Here is a 21,340-nt window from a genome sequence, read left to right as displayed (position 1 = left end):
TCTAGGAATGTAAAGTGATCCTAAAATACAATGTGTAATAAAGTCAATAAGATTTATTGCATCTATCAAAACGTGTTTTTCATTGTTAATTTGGGGCGGGGCTCAGTGACTTCATGTTTTACAAAGCCTCACGGTATTTTTCTTTCATAAAAAAAAGTCTGCACAAAGTTAGTGGGAAAATGTAATTATGAGCAGAACCACAATGACTAATGTGATATATGTGTGTGTGTGTGTGTATGTATATATGTATATATATACGAGTAGAAGGTGCTGATGCCTGCATGTGGCACCTTGGGAACCAGAAGTGCTGGTGAAACCCTGCCAGAATCCCAGTCCAGGGTGGGCCCCTGGCCTCGGTTTTTCCTTGCTTGTAACTGCAATGGGTGGTGCTGATTTAAACCAGTCTTTTATTGGTGCTGTGGGGAGAAGGAGCCTTGGAATATAACCAGGATATCCAGAGAATGGAAACAAAGGTGGGGAAGAGTCTGTAGCGCATGTCCTGTGAGGAGCGGCTGAAGGAGCCAGGCGTGTTTACCCCAGAAAAGGAGGCTCCAGGGTGACCTTAGCACTCTCCACTTCTGGGAACATCTGTAGCCAGATGGGAGTCAGGCTCTTCTGCCAACCAGTGACAAGAGAACACAGTGTTAAACTGTGCCAGGGGAGGTTTCGCTTGGACATCAGGAAGAATTTCTTAACAGGAAGGGTCATTAGGTATTGGAAGGCGCTGCCCAGGGAGGTGGCGGAGTCACCGTCCCTGGAGGTGTTTGAGGAAAGACTGGACGTGGCCCTGAGCGCCCTGCTCTGGCGGACATGGTGGTGTTGGGTCATAGGTTGGACTCGCTGATCTCAGAGGTCTTTTCCAGCCTAATTGATTCTGTGATAGCCGGGAAGCTGGAAGAGCGATGGCCGCAGCCCTCAGCTCCAGCTCGGTCCAGCAGCCGCCCCCCGCCCGGGCGGTGCTACTTCCCTGCCGCGGCCATGCGGCGGCGGCGGCCTCTCCCGCCATGCGACGCGGCGGCCGCCGGGACTTGTAGTCCGCGGGCTACTGCGGAGCTGCGCTGGGGCTACGCAGGAAAACTACAACTCCCGGCGGTCCTTGCGGTTTGTTTTCCTTCAAACCGGCCCCAGGCCCGCCCCTCCAGCCCCTCCCCTCCGGTCCCTCCGTGTCCCGCCGCGGCCACCGTCGCTGGGCCCCGCCGCCCCGCCCCGCTCCCGGCCCTTTGACCCCGTTGTTATGCCGGGCCCGAGCCGCCGCCGCCGCCGCCGTCTCCCGTAGCGCCCGGAGTCGCCCCCGCCTCGCGCCCCGCCCGCCGCGCCCGCCGCGCCCACCCCGCCCCGGTCGCCGCCGCCCGCCTGCCGCCCGCGCGCCCAACGGTCCGCGCCCGCCGCGCCCGCCCGCGCGGGAGGAGGAGGAGGAGGAGGAGGAGGAGGAGGATGAAGGAGATGAAGCAGAGGAGGAAGAAGGAGCGCACGTGGGCCGAGGCCGCCCGCCTGGTGAGGCCGGGGGGGCGTCCAGGGAGGGGGCGCGGGGGCTCCACCGTGCCCCAGGGCCTCCCCGCCGCGTCCGGCCCCTCCCCGAGTAACGGGGCCAGCGGCGCCGCCGCCATCGCGTTTGAGGGGGTAAAAGCGGGGGCCGGGTCCGCCTGGAGGGCGCGGGCGGTGTTGCCGTTTCCCCGCCCGGTCCCGCGGCTTCCCGCGGTTCCCCCACCGGCCGCTGCGGCCGGGGTCTGCTGCACGGTTGTTTTTCTTCCTCAGCCCGGTGGGACGAAGGTGCGAGCGCGGCCCCCGGCCCTCAGTGGCGAGCTGCCCGCCCCCCGGGGGTCCCAGCGGCCTCCGCCGCCTCCCGCCGGGCGGGGCTGCAGCCGGTCCCGGGATGGGACGCGGGAGGTGCCGACCCGCAGCGGTTCCCTGCGTGCCGGGCAGGGCTGCGGGAGCGGCTCCGCTCATTCTCTTCCTTTCAGATGGTTTTCAAGCTCTGTGGGTGGAACCGGAGCCTCAGGAGAGGGCACGGCCGCTGTCAAAAGTTTCTGGTTTAATTACCGAGGGTGCGGGGTCCTTCTGTGCACCGGCAGCGCCCGAGGGCCGGTGGCGTGTGCTGGGCTGCTGTAGCAGCAGCTGGACTGAACATCCCTGAATCAGCCCGTATTTGGTCACTTTTGGGTTTAGGAGACGTGGCCATGGAGATGTCTCAGTCCTTTTGTCTTAAAGAATCTCCTTGTTGAAGGCTTCAACTTCCAAGCCCAGCTCTGCTCTGGTGGTGTCTGTGGGAATGCTGCTGTCGTTGGACTGTTGAAGTGGGAAGAAGGTGACTTCCCTCTGTGAAGCCTTTGAGCTGGATCTGGCTTGAACCTCAGTTATGAAGTAGGAAATCCAAAAAAGAAAAATAACTCCAGTTTCTTTCAGTGAGCTAGTGAGAGGTTTGATTTAAGGGCTGCATGCTGAGGTGTTTAGGCTGGCTGGCTGGCATTTGGGTGGAAGGAGCTGGCTCTCTCCTGGTGACCCAGTGACACAGGTACAGCAGTGCCAGGGATGGAGTGAGGGATGATCCAGCTACTTGGATGGAAATAGATCCCGTGGTTCCTCCCCGTAGCCCTGTCAGTGGTGTACAACTCGTGAGGATACATGTGTTCCTTCTGTGTAGCCCCTGGACTTGTGCAGAAATGGATTTATAGCGCTTGAGGGTGGTTTGTTTCCTTGTTTTTTCTGTTGTGTGTATTTTGGTTTTGCCAGCCCAGGTTATGTATTGAAGCATGTAAACATTCAGAAGGAACAGTGTGGGTGAGTCCAATGAGGCTCATGTCTTGTACTGAGGATGTTCAGGATAACTCTTGGTGCTTCTGAGTAAGATTTTTTTTGGCTATTGGAGTGTTTTCCTACTGCTTGCCAGGAGAAAACCTAATCAGACAAGCATCTGACTTCCAGCAACTTGCATCATCTTTTGTGTGTAAATGATAATATTTTAGACCCACGTGGCTTTGCTTGAAAAACTGGAGAAGGGCATAAGGCAGCTGCTGTGGGACTTCACAGCAGGAGCCTGGTGGTCTCATTCTCCATCCTGCATTTCTTCTTGGGATCCAGGTTCTTTGAACCAGGTGTGTCACTGCAGATGGCAGGGATGCTTTCCTGGCAGGTGACCCTGGGGGCAGAGGCTGTGTTATGTGTCCTTGCACAAAGTCAGCTCATTGAAACCTCCTGAGCCCTGACAGGTGAAAAAAAATCAATATTTATAGGCTGCCTAAAGCAGCACATGAGACTGTAACTCTAAAACAGTCACCTAATACACTTCCTCACCCTTGTGTGATGGGGAAGGCATTTCTTCACACAGTTCCTCTCACCTGTCTTCTGGCCAGGACCTCGGGCACGGTGGGTGCATGAGATGTCTAAGCCTCAGCAGCATCTTAGAGCCATTGATGAACCAGAAATAGACCGATCTCATACTAGATTATCCACTTAAAGAGACCTACAGTTGCGTAGCTGCACTCCAGCTTGCAGGACTGATTGTAAATCCACTAAAAATAGATCTTTATTTCACACTAGGCTTACACATGCTCCCTGTCAAATGCTTTTAATTTCCCTCTCTGACGTGTGCTGGTGTATTTTGTATTCTGCTCAACGTTTCTGAGAATCACAGGCAAAAATGTTCTTCAGTGTTGCTTCTCCTGCAGAGCCAAAACTCTGCACGTTCCATAAAATAAACTTTAAAGTTCATCTGGATGCCCAAAGCCATGGCAGGATCCCACAAGTGCTGTCAGAGCTAGATGACCAGTAAATTGAGGAAGTGATAGAAACTTCCATAATTAGGAGCATAGGAGCCCTCAGCTACCACTGTTATAAATAGTGGAGGGGGAAAATTCTGTTTTGGAGGTGAGGTATAGCCACTATTGAAGTTGAAGCTCTGGGAGTGTCAGGTTGGAGAGGGATAGAAGGGGCAGTGCTGGAGACTGGGATTTGGTGTCTAAAGCTTGCAGATTCCTCTCCTCCAGTTCTTCCATTAAGTGCTCTGTATACTTACTACAGCTCTTGATTGGAAATTGTTCCCCTGAGCATAGATTCTTTTATCCGTATGTAAATGCTCCTTTGTGCTCAGTTTTAGGCCACATACTTCACTTGCTGTGTCTGTCACTGGAGAGAGGTTTGAATAATTCCCTGATTTTTTGGAACAGATATGTTGTATTTTGCAGATCACACTTGGCTCGGGAGCAATGAGTTTCCCCGTGTCAGCTGTCTGTAGCCTTTGAGTGATGGGGTGACAGCTCAGGAGGGAGGCATGGAGACCTCATAACCTATGGAGGGAGGAAAAAGTGTGATAGAGCTGTATGGAATTTAATTAGTTTACTCTCTCTGAATATGGTTCATCACTTGCTTTGATTTTTCTTTACACTCTTTGTGTTTTCATTGGGTTTTAACTCAAGTTAGTTCTCTAATTCTCTTCCCCATGAGATTCTTACCTCATTCTCAGAAGCTTGTGAGCTTCAAACATCTGCAGAATACCTGTAGGGTAGGGTGGATATGATTTGAAAAATTCAATTTGTAGAATCAGGGCTTAGATTGGAAGGACCTTTAAAGATCATCTTGTTCCACCCCCCTGCCACAGGCAGGGACAATTTCCACTAGTCCAGGCTGCTCCAAGCCCTGTCCAGCCCAGCCATATCACAAGACACAGTTGAAGTGCAGAACTGCACTTGGATTTTTTGTTACTTGTAGAGGGTGGAGATGGTCTGGGGTGTAAACGTTGGCCTGCACAACTTTGGGTGATTTTGCTCATGTCCCGTTGGCGTGGCTGCTGCAGTGACTCACTTCTAGATGTTACTGATAGAAATGGGGCATCTAGGTCCTTCCTCTGGCTTCCCACACGAGTCATACTGAGAGACAGCACCGTGTGGCAGACTCCTAAGACATGGGGGCAAATGACACCAGGGCTGTACGTCGTGTGGCCATGAAGCTGGGGGAATTTAGACCATGGTTATGATCAAAAAGTTCCTGAGTGAATTCCTGTTGCTGCTTTCCATGCCTGTTCCAGGCTATGGCCTGTGCTTGTCTCAGCCTCTTTTTGCTCGTGGCCCCGGGTCTGTGGAGCTGGGTGCCTTTGCATTCCAAGAGCAGCACCGTCTGCTGCCGGGGAAGGCGCAGGAGCCGGCGCGTGGTCAGCAGCTGTAGGGTAATCTGCTCCCAAAGAAACTGCGTGGTTTACATCTACTGCAGCTTATTTTTGCTCATTGTTTCCTGTTTATGTGGATAATCTTCTTATCCACAGAAATGTCCGGTCCTCTCTTTGAATCCTTGAGTTTTTGCTTCTAGACATTTCAGAGCAGTAAGTTCCACAGGCTTAAAAAAAAGAAAGTAATAACTTCTCTACTTCTTTGTATATAAGTGACAATTCTATTCGTGATATAATATATGAAAGCATGAGTTGTTATTTATTGTGTTGCCTTTTAATATCTGATTTTCTTCATTTTATGTCAAAGGCAAGCCCTCTTAAGTATTTTTAGTGTCTCTAGCCAGATTTTTTTTTTCCCCAAATCCTTTACTGTTTTTTTTTGTCCTTTTCTGAATTCTGTCCTTCTCTGACATGAATTCTGACTCTTAACTTGTGGTTCCTTTCTTGGGATGGAGTGAAGATGAAATTAATTCGGTAATCTAAGGAAGGTACAGTATTGGATTGTATAGCTGCACAGTAATACTTTCAGTGACAAAAAAACACTGGATACTTTGTGGAGAGGTAGGAAAAGGTTTTACACTGTTACGGGTCACTGACCACTGTTCAGTTTGGAAGGTTTATGTGGCAGCAGCTCCATCTAATGTATGGTGAAGTCTGGTAAAGCTTCCCTTGGGGTCAAGGCCAATTTCTGCTGCTTTTTCCTCTCCATGTTTATATTTCAGTTAGTTAGGGAAGAGATGAAGGTGAAGCCTTTTGTTCAGCAGGATCCATGTTCAGCAGGATCTTGAGGTAGCCTGAAATTTTACTGTGTGTCTTTGCAGGTGAATCAAGTTTGAAGGGGCACATTTTTGGGTCTGGGCCACAGCTGATGGAGTAGTTCTGGGAATGCAGAAGCCAATTCTCTAATGACACTTGGTCTTTCTGTCTTTTCAGGTGCTGGAAAATTACTCAGATGCTCCTATGACCCCAAAACAGATTCTGCAGGTCATAGAGGCTGAAGGTCTAAAGGAAATGAGGTTAGTATTGATGATTTTTGTCTAAACCAGTGTGCAGCATGGGGGAGGCAGTGTATGAAGGCTGGTGTTGCTTCATACAGTTCTGCCTCATCCCCAGCCCACTTTGCTTCCCTTTTTCTCTTTTCAGCCTGGTAATTTCAGATGACAGTACAGACATTTATATACAGATTGTGAGGGTTTTTTTTTTTTTCCCACTGATAATAACTGGAAGATGTTCTTGGATTTTTAGATAATATACAGAGTCCCTTCATCCATCTATTGTGGAGTAAATGCCTCTTGCGGATCAGGCCCCTGTATTTTGCTGTACTTACCACTCACTCCCATGGTTCTCACATAAGTAGCTCCCAGCAGTTTCTGCTATTGTGACTTGAGTTTGAGAACAGTTTAAGTTTTATCTCCTCTGATGCCTCATTTCTAGAGCAGACATGTTTTAGAAGAGACTTGTCACTGGCTTGTGCTCAGAATCTTGAGCACCAGGAGAGCGCAGCTCACATCACACGGTTGTGGCTCTTGACATTGTAGGAGGAGATGCCCATCTCAGAGTGGATTTCATGTGGAAAAGAACCTGATACAAAGCCTTGGAAAGGGCAGAAGTGGGAGACTGCTTTCCTTGGTTAAGTTCCTGTGAGCTTCCATCTGTTTCCATGACAGTAGTAGAAATACAGAGTGTCTTGCAGCTCAAAGAAAGTGGGTAACTGTGATAGTCCAAATGCCTCAGTTACTGCTGCCTGCAAAAAAAAAAAAAAAAAAAAAGGAAGTTTGAAAAACTGCTGTCCAGGGATGGACTTCTGACAAATCCAGATGCAAGGACTGTTTCTAGTCTTGCTTCTCCCTCCCTTTGTTTCTGTAGACTGTTTTTCACTGTGGTGTTTGCATTTCCCAAACCTGTACTTTACCCATCTACAGAAGGTAAACTGATTTCTTTTGGGACCTAAATGTTAGCTTGTTTCTGCTCCTTGTTTGTGTGAAATCAGGAAACAGCTGTAGTGTTTTGAATAGTGAAAATCAGCGACGTTTACAGAGGTGTTGGGTGTGGGACCTGCCGTTGTTTGGAGAGGCATGAGGCTGACGTGTGCTGCTGCATCAGATTTGGAACTGTTGGAACACCCACCTTTCATGGGCTTTCAAGAAGGCTGGGGAGGGACTTTTCACAGGGCCATGTAGTGGTAGGACAAGGGGCAATGGACTTCAGGTGAAGGAGAATAGATTAGAATGGATATTAGGAAAAAATTCTTCCCTGTGAGGTGAGTTGATGAGGTCATGGTACAAGTTGCCCAGAGAAGCTGGGGCTACTCCATTCTTGGAAGTTTCCAAGGCCAGGCTGGACAGGGCTTGGAGCAACCTGATCTGGTGGAAGGTGTCTCCTGTGTTCTGTGATTCTGTGATGCTTTCTGAGATCTTCTCTGATTTGGATATGGGCAGTGGTTTCAGTAGAATTCAGACAGATTTTAATGAGGATCTTCATAAGAGGAGCTTTGCTTTAATCAGTCTTCTACAACTCTCTCACGTAAGTCCTGTTACCTAAGCAGGCAGTTGAAGATCTCTGTGCACAGGCTGTCCCCTGCCAAAGATAATAGCAGGGCTCTTCACACACATAAATTATCCTGTGCTTTCCCAGTTTTTACAAGTGACCTGTCACACTGTGTAAGTAAAGACCAGACTTTGGAACATGTGTCATGTTCAATCCCACAAACCTAACTCATTCCTTTAAAGGTCGATGGTTTCCCTTGGGATATCTGCTTTTCCTTCCCTGGTCATTAATTCTCTGCTTAAGAAAAGATTGTTTTCTTCAGAGCGTGATTGTTTGCAGAATAAAGGCAGTGAGCCTGCCTGGCTGAACGTGCAGCCAGCTTTGCTGGTGCTTGTATAGAAGCTCTTCCTGAAACTCCATTTCCTGAAGGAAATAGCTCAGTGCCTTGAGATGTTTTTCCTTCTGAATTAATTCTGAGGTGGGGCTCCCTGGTTGGGGGGTCATGCTGCTCTGCTGGGAGGGCTGTGTTCCATACCAGGCACTGACATTCCCATGAGCCAGTACCATGCTGAGTTTAGCTCCTGGTAGAGTTTTAACTGCTTGTGTTTTTTTTGTTGTTCCGGGGAAAATGACTTAGTTTGCTGTTTTAAGAGAGCTCTGTGGCTGGTGAGTGTGCTTGGAGTGTCTGGTAAACACAGAGGGGAAAATACTGTCTAACAGGACAGAAGGCTGGAAATTTTGTTAATATGATCTGAAAGTGATACAGGGTAACTTTGCCTGTTGCTGTGGCATGTGAAGAAATGTCCAAAACCCAAGCACATACACAGTGGAAACAGAAATTTTTCTATGTTTTCAATTTGACAATGATTTTCTTTGAAATATTTTATCTCAGTCCAGTTTTTAGTTTCACTTTTAGTAGGAATGCAGTCAATAGTGCTGTAATGTGTCTTCCAGACAACTTTCTGCCCGTACATGTGGGACTTACTGGAAAACACCATATTATGTGGCATAGCAGTTCCATCAGTGTGAGTGTAGGATGGGGCTTTAACCAGGAAATTATGTAGGAATTAAGAAATGAGAGCATCAGAGCCTTTGTATCAAGCTCTGCTCAAGTAGCTTGGTCAGGGAAACATTCTAGTAACATGTGTATCTACAGTTTATTACATCTTTCTACTGCTCAATATATCTGGGGGTTTTATAAAGTCAATCCAACATTGAAGGATTCCAGGAAATGAGGGGAGGAAACAGGTAATAAAAGTTAGAAATGTCTGAAAACAGACGAGGATAGCTTTAAAATTAGTGTCACATTTGCTGTTTGCTGTGATGTGCAAGGCTGATGTACAGGTCAGAATGAAACCAGTGACGCTGTTCTGACTGAAGTGCCTGTCCCATAAAGTTAATAGCATCACCTCTGTTCCCCTCATCAGCTAAAGGATGCCCATTTAATCAGGCTGTTTTCTTGATAATCTGTTTCTTAATCTCTCTCCTTTCTCTGTCTCTGTTGCAGTGGCACATCTCCCCTGGCCTGCCTCAATGCCATGCTCCACTCCAATTCCCGGGGAGGGGATGGGCTCTTTTACAAACTGCCTGGACGCATCAGCCTTTTCACACTCAAGGTAAATGCTGAGCTCTGCTCCCAGCTGAGGGCCCAGGGGTGAGTTCTGCTCCTTGTGCAGGGCTCAGTTTGAGCATCATGAGCAGTGAGATCATCATGTGAGAGAGGGTCTGGAATTCATTATTTTCTTGGAGCTTGTACCTTTCAGCTGTATTCAGCCATATATGATAAATTCGTTAAAAAAAACCCAGGTATTATTTCTTGAATTGCATAGGCAAGATGAAGCCTCTTACTGCAGTACCTGGTGTCCAGCTCAGGTGGCTGTTCATCAGAACAGATCTGTGCACTCCCTTGCTGCCAGCCCCAAGGGAAAACAGCCAACCAAGGATTTGGTCCAAGAGCTTGTAGCGACAAGTAAAATCTTGATAGGAAAATGTATATTCATTCTTCTGGCTGCTTGTTCTGTGTTCCACTACATTCCGTGTTATTTTACATTAATATTTTCCTCAGATCTTGAAATCTCTCTGGAATACTTTTTTATTTTTAGTTTATTGTTACAGTAATATTAAATATTGAAAATGTTTCTGGTCTTGAACTTTTCTTTTGCATTGTTTTGTACTGTTGGATTCCCTGATAAATATCAACTTGATAGATCTCAGCTACTTCATTTCCATCTTTTTTCTGCTGGTAGAAAATCCTGTTGAATTGATGCATTTTGCTGAAAATAGATGGCATTGAAATGATTTTTATTGTACAAGTAGGAAATACATCTCCTAATCTTGCTGTCTTAGTGTTTGGCCACTCTGATGTTACTTGTTCTTTCATAGTTAGATGCTTCTCTTTAATATGAACTCAGTACTTACAGAAAATGATGACATATTATGAATATTTCTATTAAGTTAATTATTATTAAGCTGATATTTTGGATATGTGCTTGTCTAGGAAGGGGCTATGGAGTGCTCCTAGAGTTTAGGTTCCGCTATGAGCCCAAATGTGCTTTAAAATACCTCTCTGCATCAAGGATTAAAATAGGGAAAAAGTTGAAGGTTAAAGTATGTCCAGTTAACTGTCTGGTCCCATTGGTGTAGACTTGGGAGAGAGGGAGGGCTGTAGCCACCCCAGTTCTGTTCCCCCTCTAGAAAGATGCCTTGCAGTGGTCCCGGAGCCTGTCAGTGCCAGAAGGGGAGGAGCTGGAGGACACAGCAGATGCAGAAAGCTGTGGGTCCAACGAAGCCAGCACTGTGAGTGGTGACAATGATGGTAAGTGTCTGGTGACATTAACCTTAAACTCCAGGACCTACTTCTGTGCCTGACTGAGAGCTCATCTCTTTCAGTGTCTCTTGATGAAACTTCTTCTAACGCCTCATGTTCCACTGAATCTCAGAGCAAGGGACCTGCTACCAGGGAGAGCTACAGAACTGCTTCCCAGGTAGGAAAAGGAGGGACTAATGGGAAGGATGAAGCCTCTCAAGGGGAACTTTCATTACTGTTGGGGTGGTAGGACAGGGACTATTTGTGCATAAGTGCCTCAGAGATAGTTACGAGTCTTCTTGTTGGACCAGAAGTGGCAGGATGGTGGGGGATCATGTATGGGAAGACAATTTTGAATTCTCTGCTAGTCCTAAATGTAGTGTTGCCTGAAGATTCAGCTAGGAGGAATCAGGCAGCCCTTTCACTGAAGAACATGCTGCTTAGAAGATTACTATACTCTTCCATAATGCCTTAATTCCCTTGTTTTGTTTTTGGTTTCTCTCTGGTCTGCAGACAACCAAACAGAAGAAGAAGACAGGTGTGATGCTGCCACGGGTGGTGTTAACCCCACTGAAAGTAAACGGGGCACACATGGAGTCTGCCTCAGGTGAGCATGGCTTTGGGGAGGGTCCTAATGACCTCACAGATTTCTCTCAGTCGGTCCCCAGTCATCTGTGTTTGCCTGAGGATTTCTGTAACACCTGCTGAGAAAGAGTGAGACTGCAGAGTTGTGTATAACTCACTCAAAATAGCTGGTACCTGGGCAATACCCTGTAGCAGACTTGTTAGTTACAGAGAATTCCCGTATGTTAAACCACTCTCCCAGCTGGGCTTTGACTGTTCTTTGCATATTTTTATGATGTTGTTTTACATTTAGGCTTCACAGGAAGGCATGCTGATGGGGAGAGCAGCAGCACATCCAGCAGCAGCAGCAGCTCCTTGGCCCTGTGCAAAACCAGCCTGCGCAGTAGGACAGAGATAAACAGGGATCCTCCACAGCTGCTGAGGGGCATCCGAAAGCCCACAGCTGGTATGTGCTCCTGGGTAAAGGTGGAAGAATAATTGGTGATGGTGAAGTCCAAGAGTATCTGAGAAAAGAGCACCAGGAGGCATTTGATGACCTGAGGTCACAAGCCAGGCTTTCCACCTTAAGTGTTAGTGATAGAATTGTTTAAAAGTTTGCCTGGTCTGAAGAGCAGCATTGAGAATCGTACCTGAATATGGCAAAACTGTGACCTCATGTCAGAATTCCAGATGTGGGTTTATTAATTACTGCGCTGGAGAGTCATTCTTCACAGTTGAATACTGCAGTCTTTATCATCTCTCTCGCTTCTTTTGTTGTTGTAGCTTGGCACAAATTTCAGCCCATAACGCTGAAATACTTTTGTACAACAATTTTAATTTTATTTCCCTGTCCTTAAACTCCAGGACAAATGAAACGGAACAGGGGCGAGGATATTGACTTTGAAACCCCAGGCTCCATCCTTGTCAACACGAACCTGCGAGCGCTGATCAACTCCAGGACCTTTAACGCGCTTCCATCACACTTCCAGCAGCAGCTGCTTTACCTCCTGCCTGAAGTTGATAGACAGGTATGAGCACTCAGGTGTTTTCCCTTCCCTGATTACCTCGTCAGTGTGGAACAGCTGGAGCAGATGTGTTCTGTTTGTCCTGGGTCTGTCCTGCTAGGTGGGGGCTGATGGGCTGATGCGCCTCAGTGGCAGCGCTCTGAACAACGAGTTCTTCACCCACGCTGCACAGAGCTGGAGGGAGCGGCTCGCTGACGGTGAGTGGCTTTGCTTTCCTGAGTGCCTGGGGAATAGCTGCTCATTTTGTAGGATTTTTTGTTTTCTTTTGCAGCTAATGAGTGGGAACTTAGTACAGCTTTGCTGCGTATCTAGCTGTGTTGCCCCCAACTTTTTTTGTGTTCAAAATCAAAGATACAAATTCTTTTGGTACCATAGGACCTTCAGCACTAAGTGCTGAAGGTGTAAGTAGTGCCAGACTTATTTTTCCTTAAATGGTGGCCTGTCTGTTAAAATGTGATTTTTTTCTGGAACCAGAGGCAGCACGTGGATCCAGAGTGGGATGGGGAGCAGGGTGTTAACAGCAGGTCTGCCTTTCATATATTTAGCTGCTGTACTGTTCAAACACTAGAGGCTGCATTTGCAGAATGAGTTTTGTTTGGAACTGATTTCCAGTCTCTTGCTTCCACGTAGGTGAATTCACCCATGAGATGCAAGTTCGAATCCGGCAGGAGATGGAAAAGGAAAAGAGAGTGGAGCAATGGAAAGAGAAGTTCTTCGAGGACTACTATGGGCAAAAGTGAGAAATGTCCTGTTTTATCCATGTTCATGCAGGTGGCAGAGTGTGTTTCTGTTTGTGGGTACCTGAGCAGATGCAGCATAAACTCCTTGAAAAGCACAGGTTGTGGGGTGAATTGTTCCAGCTGTTGTTCTGGGAAAATCCTTAGTGGAATTGGCTGTGTTCAGCTGAATTTTGTAACCTCTTTTGTTTCCAAGAAAAGTTTATGGTGTTTTCCCTTACAAATTTCTGGGGGTTTTTTCTCATTCCATGTGATAGCAATGTGGAATGTGTGAGTTCTCCCCTTGCAGGGTGAGTTAATGAGGCTTAGATGACTCTCTGCCCATGCTGGCACTATTCAGTAACCCTGAAATTGGGGTTTATCTTTTAGCTGGCTTTTGTGTTTGCCTTATAGGTTGGGCTTAACCCAGGAAGAATCCCAGGCGCAGAATTCGGTGCAGGAGGATGCTGAGAACAGGACAGAGCTGTCTGTTAAAGGAGAAGCAAGGCTACCGCGCGGGCCGACCACGCGCCAGAGGGACGGCCGCTTCCGGAAACGCTCCCGGGCCGACCTGCGGTGCCGGGCCAGGAGGAGCCTGTACAGACTGCGGGAACCTGAGCACACGGAGACTCCCAAAGAGCCTGCTCCAGTGGGGCCAGACCCCTCACTTCATAAAGAGACAAAGCCTGAGACAGACCTAAAGAAAGATGATCTGACCAGCCCCTCGGCTGCAGGATTGAAGGCAGAGAGTACCGAACTGCACCTCTCTCCCGAGACCTCCAAATCAAACAGCAAATCAGAAGATCCATCATTGGCAGCTGCCAGCAGAATTCCCAGTTTGCCCCAGGAGAACTCTGCTCAGGAGTCCAAGGAGCAGAAGAGGAAAAGCTTTGAGGAGGCGGCCTCTGCGTCCTTCCCCGAAAAGAAGCCCCGGCTTGAAGATCGTCAGTCCTTTCGTAACACAATTGAAAGTGTTCACCCAGAAAAGCCACAGCCTACTAAAGAGGAGCCCAAAGTCCCACCCATCCGGGTAAGAAAGAGCTTTAGTGCTGCTGTGTCTCAGGGCTGCCGTGCTCAGTAATATCAAAACATTATTAAAATGTCAAGTGTTGCTATCTTAAGGGAGGGAGTCGAAGGGTTTCATTGGTAGAGCTGGTGAAGTGCCTCTGACTGCCACGGCTTGCTGTTGTATTTAGACAGGCAAAGAATGGAAAATCATCCCAAGGTCTTTGCACAAGAGCACAGGGTAACCTTGACTTACTCCCTTCATTTGCATTTCTGTGGCTACAGAAACACCGCCTGAAATGAGCTGACTGACTGCAAAAGACCTTGAAATCGTCTTCTTTATCCTGTATAGTTTCTGAGTCTTTTCCTTTGCTTTTGGACAGAATCTCAGTGTTCCTCCTGACTTTTCCCATTTTGACCAGGATAACCATTTTAGTAGCTTCAGGGCAGTCATCCTGGTTTAGAGAAGACCAGTTTGATCTCTGAAGACATGAATATAAATAACTTCTTTCATATTTGCCTGCAGGCTCTGGTAAAACAATATTAGTGTGAGCTGAGTTTTACAGATCACAGAGCAGAGCTTGTTGGGACCATGCTGCTTCTCTGCCCAAATTAGTTTCTAAGTTGAAATTTTTGTTGAATTTTTGTGCTAAGATTGGTGAAGAGCAGTTGCCAGTAAAACACGCTTCACTGGAGGTGGTCGGTGTTAGAACTTACCGCATTTCCCTTTCTTTCAGATTCAACTTTCACGTATTAAACCACCCTGGGTGGTTAAAGGTCAGCCCGCTTACCAGATCTGCCCCCGGATCATCCCCAGCACGGAGCCCTCCGGCCGGGGCCGGCCCGGGGCCCGGACCCTCGCAGACATTAAGGCCCGTGCTCTGCAAGCCCGAGCCCAGCGCGAAGCCGCCACCGCCGCCATCGGAGGAGGGGGCGGCCCCGGCGGGGGGAGAGGCACCGATGAAGGAGGCAGTGGAGGAGAATCCAGCAGTCGTTCCCAGCACAGGAGATCCAAGAGAGCTCACGGAAAACGTGCGTCAGATCTACAGCGAGCACAACTACAGCTGTCTGTTCATCTGAGCGGAGGGAAGGCTGACTCCAAAGGGGCTGCTCAGGAAGCCAGCGTGAATTCCTGCCTCTCTTCCAGACAAGATCACTCTTCCTCAAAAAGCGAAAGGAGCAGCGTTCCGAGCTGTGCCACAGGGTCAGGGGACACTCAGCCTGGTGATGGGTCACCCAGGAGGCCGTTCTGTGGTTCTCTGAATGTGTCATCTTTGGACAATGCAACTCCTGAGAGGCAGGAGGAGAGTCCTGAGCAGCTCCTCCATGACCCAAGGACCGAGCTCCCATCTTGTGCTGTATCACAGCAGAGCACAAAGCTGGGATGTGTGGTTCCTGTGGTGACCAGTCTGTCGTGTTCTGGGGGGCAGGGAGCTGGGGTCAGTCCCACGGGACACAGGGCTGTGGTGGAACTCAGAGATGTTGGTGCTCCCACCATACAGCTGGATTATCCTTCTGATGTAAAGCAAAATTCCTCCAGTTGTCCTTTTCCACCAGAATTGTCATCATGTGTCACAGAACGCCATGATCCAGAAAAGGTGTCTGGTTTTAGATACAACAACTCCCAAACATTTCTGGAAAAATGTGGTGCTGATAATACCTCCAAAACGGTGACTGTTGGAGTGAAGAAAGTGATCCCTGCAGGGTGTGACGCTGCACAGCTGCAGGCAGGGAAAGGCAGTGATGGCAAGCTGAGTAATGAGGAACAAAAGGCAGAGGCTCTACTGCAGCCCTCTGTGCATGGTGACTTTATTTCTCAGAACAGGATAGATACCTCTGAAAAACTCCTGCAGCCAAGGAAGAGGTGCCCCGGAACCAAACCAGAAAACATACATCAGCCCCTGGGAGAGACTCAGGAGTTGAAGAGAAGTGGAGATGAAGAAATACAGAGTACACACAGTGAAACAACAGACACTGCTTCCGATTGGGAAGGGGACATGGCTGATGAGAATGTGGAGGTGGAGATGTGTTTCAGAAGTGTCACCTGTAGGGAGGTGGCTGGGAAAGGCTCTTCCTATCACAGCAGCAGTGAGAAGAGCAGTGGGATTAGGTCAAAATTGTCTGTGGAGACGGAGAGTCCAGCCTGTTCTGGGGACTTGGTTGCACCCCCACCTCAGAGGTGGGGACCCCAAAAAACCGAGCATCCGGCCAGCTCTGCTCGGCCCATGTCCTCCATCGAGACCAACAACCCTTTAGTGATGCAGTTGCTGAAAGGGAAGCTTCCACTGGAAGAAGTTCTCCCAGTGTCGCACGTCAACATCAAGCTGGAAATTGCACAGCCAGTGCTGCAGAAGCAGTCAGAAAACCTCTCCCTACAACTGGACAGCGGTCACTGTTTTGGCAAAGAATCTTCTCCAGATCTAGGAATAAAGACGAGTGCCCAAAGCAGGAGCGATGATGTTCGCTCAGTGAGATCTTCCATAGATTCCCAGGAAAAAACCTGTGGATCAGGAGCAGCATTGCCTAGAGCAGAGGGTGTAGAGGATCAGGCTATCCCTGAAAAACATTCCAAAGTTGGTTTGACTTTAAGCTGCCAAGACCAACTGGCAAACGTGGCAAGTGCCTCTCTGAAGTCTGAAGATGTGGACCCTCGGGAAAGAACATTTTCTTCCTGTAGTTTTGAGGAGCAGAAGGAGTTGCCCAAGGTCCACCAGATGCCACAGCACAACCCATTAGCAAGTGTCACGGCGAGTGAAAGTCCGGAGAAGCTGAATGCCTCTACAGAGCCTCGGTTTTTATCTCCAGGTGTAACTTCTCTTGGACCAAACCAGACAGGAGATGCATTAGTCAATAAAAACTATGGTGGGGTTCAAGGCAAAAAGCTCTTTGGTTCTGGTTTTCCTTCCAGCCCCAGCGTGAGGCTGCAGCACTCCAGGGCTTTGGAACACAGTTCAGCCATGGAAACCTTGTCCCCTGGCAAACAGATTCCCTTGGACAAGGGCTGTGCACTGGGAGAAGGAATCCCAGCTGCCAGGGAGGAATGGACTTCAAAGCAGCACAGCAGCACCCCAGGAGGAATCAGAAGTGAGAAGGTGCTGGTGTGTGGCAGCCCAGCCAAGAGTAATGCGGAGAACCGGGGGGATGTGGCCCAGCAGCCCACAGAACTGGCCGGGCACACACGGAGAGATCCACTGGTCATGGACTGGCCCTTCTTTAAGTTTTCAAGGGATCCAGGAAAAGGACAGTGTCACCCTTTGGAGCCTTCATCCATCCCCTCTCAGCTCAATATCAAGCAAGCGTTTTATGGGAAGCTTTCAAAGCTGCAGCTTAATTCCACCAGCTTTAATTATTCATCCAACACTCCGGCTTTCCCCCGAGGCCTTGCTGGGAGCGTGGTGCAGCTCACCCACAAAGCGAACTTTGCTGCGAGCCGGAACACGGCCCTGGCTGTGCAGATGTTTGCTGACAGCAGCAGCGTCGACGAGATCTCGTTCCAGTGCTCCTGCAGCCTCAAAGCCATGATCATGTGCAAAGGCTGCGGCGCCTTCTGCCACGACGACTGTATAGGACCCTCTAAGCTCTGTGTATTGTGCCTTGTGGTGAGATAATAAATTATGGCCATGGGACAGGTTGTATATTCAGTGTGTGTATTTTGATAAGGACTGATCCTAACGCCTGTACACAAAGTACACAAAGTACTCTCTGTTCATAGTAGAAACGCTGTTACACTTTGTTTTGGTGAGGAACGTTGAGCTGCCTTCCTACGGAGGTCGACAGTGCAGAGCTCATTCCTGCTCATGGGGACACCCTGCTCTGGGTGGGCTGTGCCCCATGGGAGTGATCCTGCTGCTTCCTGCTATCATGGAAATTCCAGCTGTGCTCTGGTATCGCGCTGAGGCTGACGCCGGGGGGAGAGGCCGTTCGCTGTGGCAATCCCTGGACCTTCTGTGGAGGAAATCCTTACATCCAAAGGAACTGGAAGATGGTGTTTGCTGTTTCAGGGCTGCACAAGGTGAGGCCCTACAGTCTTCCACTCTCCCCTTCTGCCATCTCCATTCCCAGTTTGTGTGGGAAGTGCTGCTGTGCAGTGAGTGTAAGCAGAAGAGCTGCCCTGCAGTGATGGTCCCATGCAGTCTTTGGATGCTGCAGCAGGATGTGATGCCCAGGGATGTGCTCTGCAGGTGGTTGTGGAGCCGTGTACAGCCCACCATGTGCCACATGGAACCCACGTGGAGGATGCAAGATGAAGAGGAAAAAAAATTTTGGGGCAAGTGCCAAGCAAATGCCTTCTGCTTGCCTGCAGGAAGCTGTGTGGCCAGGGAACTGTTCCTGGCTGAACTGGCCCAGCGGCTGTGCCTGCCTCCTTTGGCCAACTTCCACAAACTTCTGTGGAACACTGGAGGTTCCCTGGAGCTCAGTGATAGGGTCAGTGAGCTCTGCACTGCAGCTTTGTGGTGAGGACCTGAAACCCCACAGCAGCTGAGCACCTGCGAGCATCGAGCTGTGCATCTGTGTGACCATCACCTAACATTTAAAGCAGTGTTCTTTCCTATTTTTTATTTTCCTTTTTTTTTTCTTTTTTAATATATTTTCATTCTTGGATGTATAAAGTGAGTTATTTGGCTCCTGTAAGTATCCTCTCTGCATCTGTTTGATCATATATTTATATGTTGTACACAGTACTGGCCAACTCTGTAAATGGATGTAATGTACATAGAGCATAAAGGGGTCTTTTTTTTTTTTTCTTCCTTGGATTTCCAGGCTCTACAGCAGTATTGCATTAAAGTGGTGTTAGTTATTGTCAGAGCCACTGTATTCCGTCTTGCCTGACGTGAGGCTCACCACACTGGGGTCTTGGTTCCAACAGCCTCCCTGTGCCCGTGGTGCCCGGCTGGACTGTGCTGTGCAGGCTCAAGGATGGCCAGGTGGGATTTGCTGAGCCGAGCTCACTCCCCCATTGCTCATTTAAGCTCTTGCCAGCTCTTGCTGCACCTGAGCTCGCAGGGCATGGCTGTACCTGCACTGCAAGGAGGTGAACGAACATCCATGTGCATCCAGAGAGGGAGAGCAAAACTGCAGTTCTCTTCCTCTTTGGAGCAATTCCTAATCAAGAGTTAATTGCTTCAGTGAGGGGGAGAAGCCGCTGGCTTATTCAAGCGGGCAGTAGCAAGAATTTTAGGGAGTTTATTTTCATTTTTTTCTTCTCGTCCCTTTTCCAGCTCCATCCTACCTCCCTTCACCATGCACTTTCTTTCAGCCGTGCAAGTTCCTCTTTCAGCCACAATCGTGAGGGGTGGAACAAGTTCAGTCCCTGAGATGGTTTGATCCTCAGTGCATCTACCAGCCTCATCCCAGGAGAATGAGAGCCCGGTGCAGCGGCACCCCGGCCTGGGCAGGGCTGCGGTGCCGGTGGGGGCGAGCGGAGGTGTGGAACCTGCTTACCAAAGATGGGGAGCGGAGCAGGGGGCTGGCTCTGCCTCCTGGGGGGCCACTGCAGTGTTCAGCTCGGACTGGTCTGGGGGGCAGAGCCCTCGGGGGGGCCTGCTCGTGTCTGTCCCTTGTGCTATTGGAAAAATAAACACTGTAAAATCTGCTTGTGTGGTTTCAGTCCTTTTTCTGAAATCCTCCTCCATTCTAAGGCAGTGTGGCTTTTCCTTTCCTCTCTTTTAACTGCAGCTGTTCCAGAGCGCTGCTCAAGTCACTGAGGGGAGGGGCTGTGTTGCTGCTTGGCTTTGTTAAATCTGGTTTTATGCATTTAGAGAGCACTGAAGATGGTGCAGCTCCTGCAGAGATGCTGTGTGGCTCTTGGGGAATGGACACCCTGGAGGCTCAGAGCCACGGGGGTTGTGGGACACTGTGGGACCCCCCCCACAGTCACAGGGGCTCCCTGCCCTCCTGGGGTAATATCAGTGGGCAGCAGCACTGAGACTTTTCCCAGTCCCAGGGCAGGTCCTGCTGTTACTGCCCTCATTGTTGGATAAATGGACTAAAAATGTTTCTCAAGAGCATAAATGTGATACCAATTACAGTTGATTGAAACTACTTGGAAACTCACTTTATGGCCGAGTCCTTTCTCTTTTCTGGGCAGTAAGGAAATAACATGAATTATGATTCATGTGCCTGGGTTCTGCAGGGCGAGCAGGGATCTCCTGCCTGGGGCTGTGGGAGTGCTGAGATCTGTGGTGACACAATCCCTGACTTCCTGGCATTCCTCAGCGCTGCCGTTGCAGAACAGCAGCGATGGCCTCACACGAGCTGGGGCTGGGGCAGCAGATGGTCCAGCACCAGCATTTGGGGTGAGAAAAGGCTTCTGTGGTTTTTGGTGGCTCATTGATGTTCTGACTCTGGCAGGCTGTCTGCACACAGAATACCTGGATAATCTAAAAAAGCTAAATACAGGGAATGCAAAAAATTAGAAGAGTTGTTACTTGGCCAAGCTTTAAAACTCGGTATTTAATCCTTTCCTGTTTTATTGGGGTGGGGGGTGATGGCATCAGGATTAGCTGCCTCTGGAATAGGGGAGCTTGGGGGTTTCAAGAGTAAAACCCATTAACATCAGAATTTCACGAAGAGCAATACGCTTTTCTTTTTTTTTCTCTCTGTGATATTTGTGTGCCAAGTAACAGATTTTCTCTCTCCCAGCCCGGCTGCTGTTTGGCTCTGGCTCTGCCGAGTTTGGTGGGGCCATCTGCAGGCATGGGGACATCCTGAATCAGTCTGGCCAGGGGGCTGTGGAAGCCTCAGCAGGTGATGCCAACTGGTTTGCAGCTGCTGTGGCCCAGCACTGCTTATCCCTGTGGCTAGCCCTCTCCCATGCTTCCTTGGAAATGTGGAAGCAAAGCTCAGCCAGAGGCTCAGCCATAGACCCGACAGTGTCAGGGACACAGCCACTGGTGCTGTGCTGTCAGACATTAGTGAGTTCTATGGATGCTCCATTTGGGATGTGCTGTCCCAGGTGATCGTTTACAAGCACAAACATTCAGGTGGGGTCCTCTGGCCTCGCTCCCGGCTGCAGCCGCAGCAAATCCCAGGAAGGGGCAGCCCACCCGCCTGCCCCGCCAGCATCCCCACACCCCTGGGCAGCTGCATTTCCACGGAAGCTGCCAACCCCTTGGACCCTCTGGGTCTCCTGATGATCAAACCAGGAGATGGTATCTATACAGCGCTTGAAGAGGAACAGTTATGGATGCAAAGGTTTATTATACTTAGTGAATAAAGCTGATAACGAAAAATCAGTATTTTCCATGAGGGAGAACTTTGCACAAACTTCAATGAAAACTTTTTTTTTCTTTTTTTCTTTTTTTTTCTCACAAAAAACAGACACTTCACAAAATTAATTTTGTCAAAATATAAGTTAAGCATAAAACTGGTGCCTTGCCCCCTTTGTGAGTGCTGCCATTGCTCTCTCTGGTACCCACGCTGTCTGTTACGGAATGGAAAGCACAGCTTATGTCAACAGGAATGAGAGATGTTTTGGTTTTTTTTTTTTTTTTTCTTCCTTTTAACACCTAAATTTAGATCCCGCTCTGGTGACTGATGGCACCAACCTCTCGCACAGGGCCTGGGGCGAGGGGCAGCG

The 21,340-nt window shown here is 49.0% G+C and overlaps 1 protein-coding gene across 3 annotated transcripts; it reads left to right on the top strand.

The window, feature by feature from the left end:
• Positions 1-1,322: 1,322 nt before the first annotated feature.
• ASXL1 (ASXL transcriptional regulator 1) lies at positions 1,323-19,354 on the top strand. 3 transcript variants are annotated; one of them, XM_068207702.1, is made up of 12 exons: positions 1,323-1,494; positions 6,092-6,174; positions 9,153-9,261; positions 10,340-10,460; positions 10,535-10,629; positions 10,965-11,058; positions 11,329-11,481; positions 11,880-12,043; positions 12,141-12,237; positions 12,671-12,776; positions 13,171-13,786; positions 14,499-19,354. In XM_068207702.1, exons 1-12 carry the CDS (start codon positions 1,435-1,437, stop codon positions 17,367-17,369), a joined length of 4,569 nt encoding a protein of 1,522 aa, XP_068063803.1. In that variant the 5' UTR covers positions 1,323-1,434; the 3' UTR covers positions 17,370-19,354. The 3 variants fall into 3 exon arrangements, with proteins under 3 accessions (XP_068063803.1, XP_068063804.1, XP_068063805.1); XM_068207703.1 differs by having other exon boundaries at positions 1,366-1,499; XM_068207704.1 differs by lacking the exon at positions 1,323-1,494 and adding an exon at positions 5,047-5,646.
• Positions 19,355-21,340: the final 1,986 nt, after the last annotated feature.

Source organism: Anomalospiza imberbis, chromosome 17, assembly GCF_031753505.1.
Source record: "Anomalospiza imberbis isolate Cuckoo-Finch-1a 21T00152 chromosome 17, ASM3175350v1, whole genome shotgun sequence".
Lineage (NCBI taxonomy): Eukaryota > Metazoa > Chordata > Aves > Passeriformes > Viduidae > Anomalospiza > Anomalospiza imberbis.
Note: the sequence above shows the minus strand (reverse complement) of the source record. Positions and strands in the feature narration are given on the sequence as shown.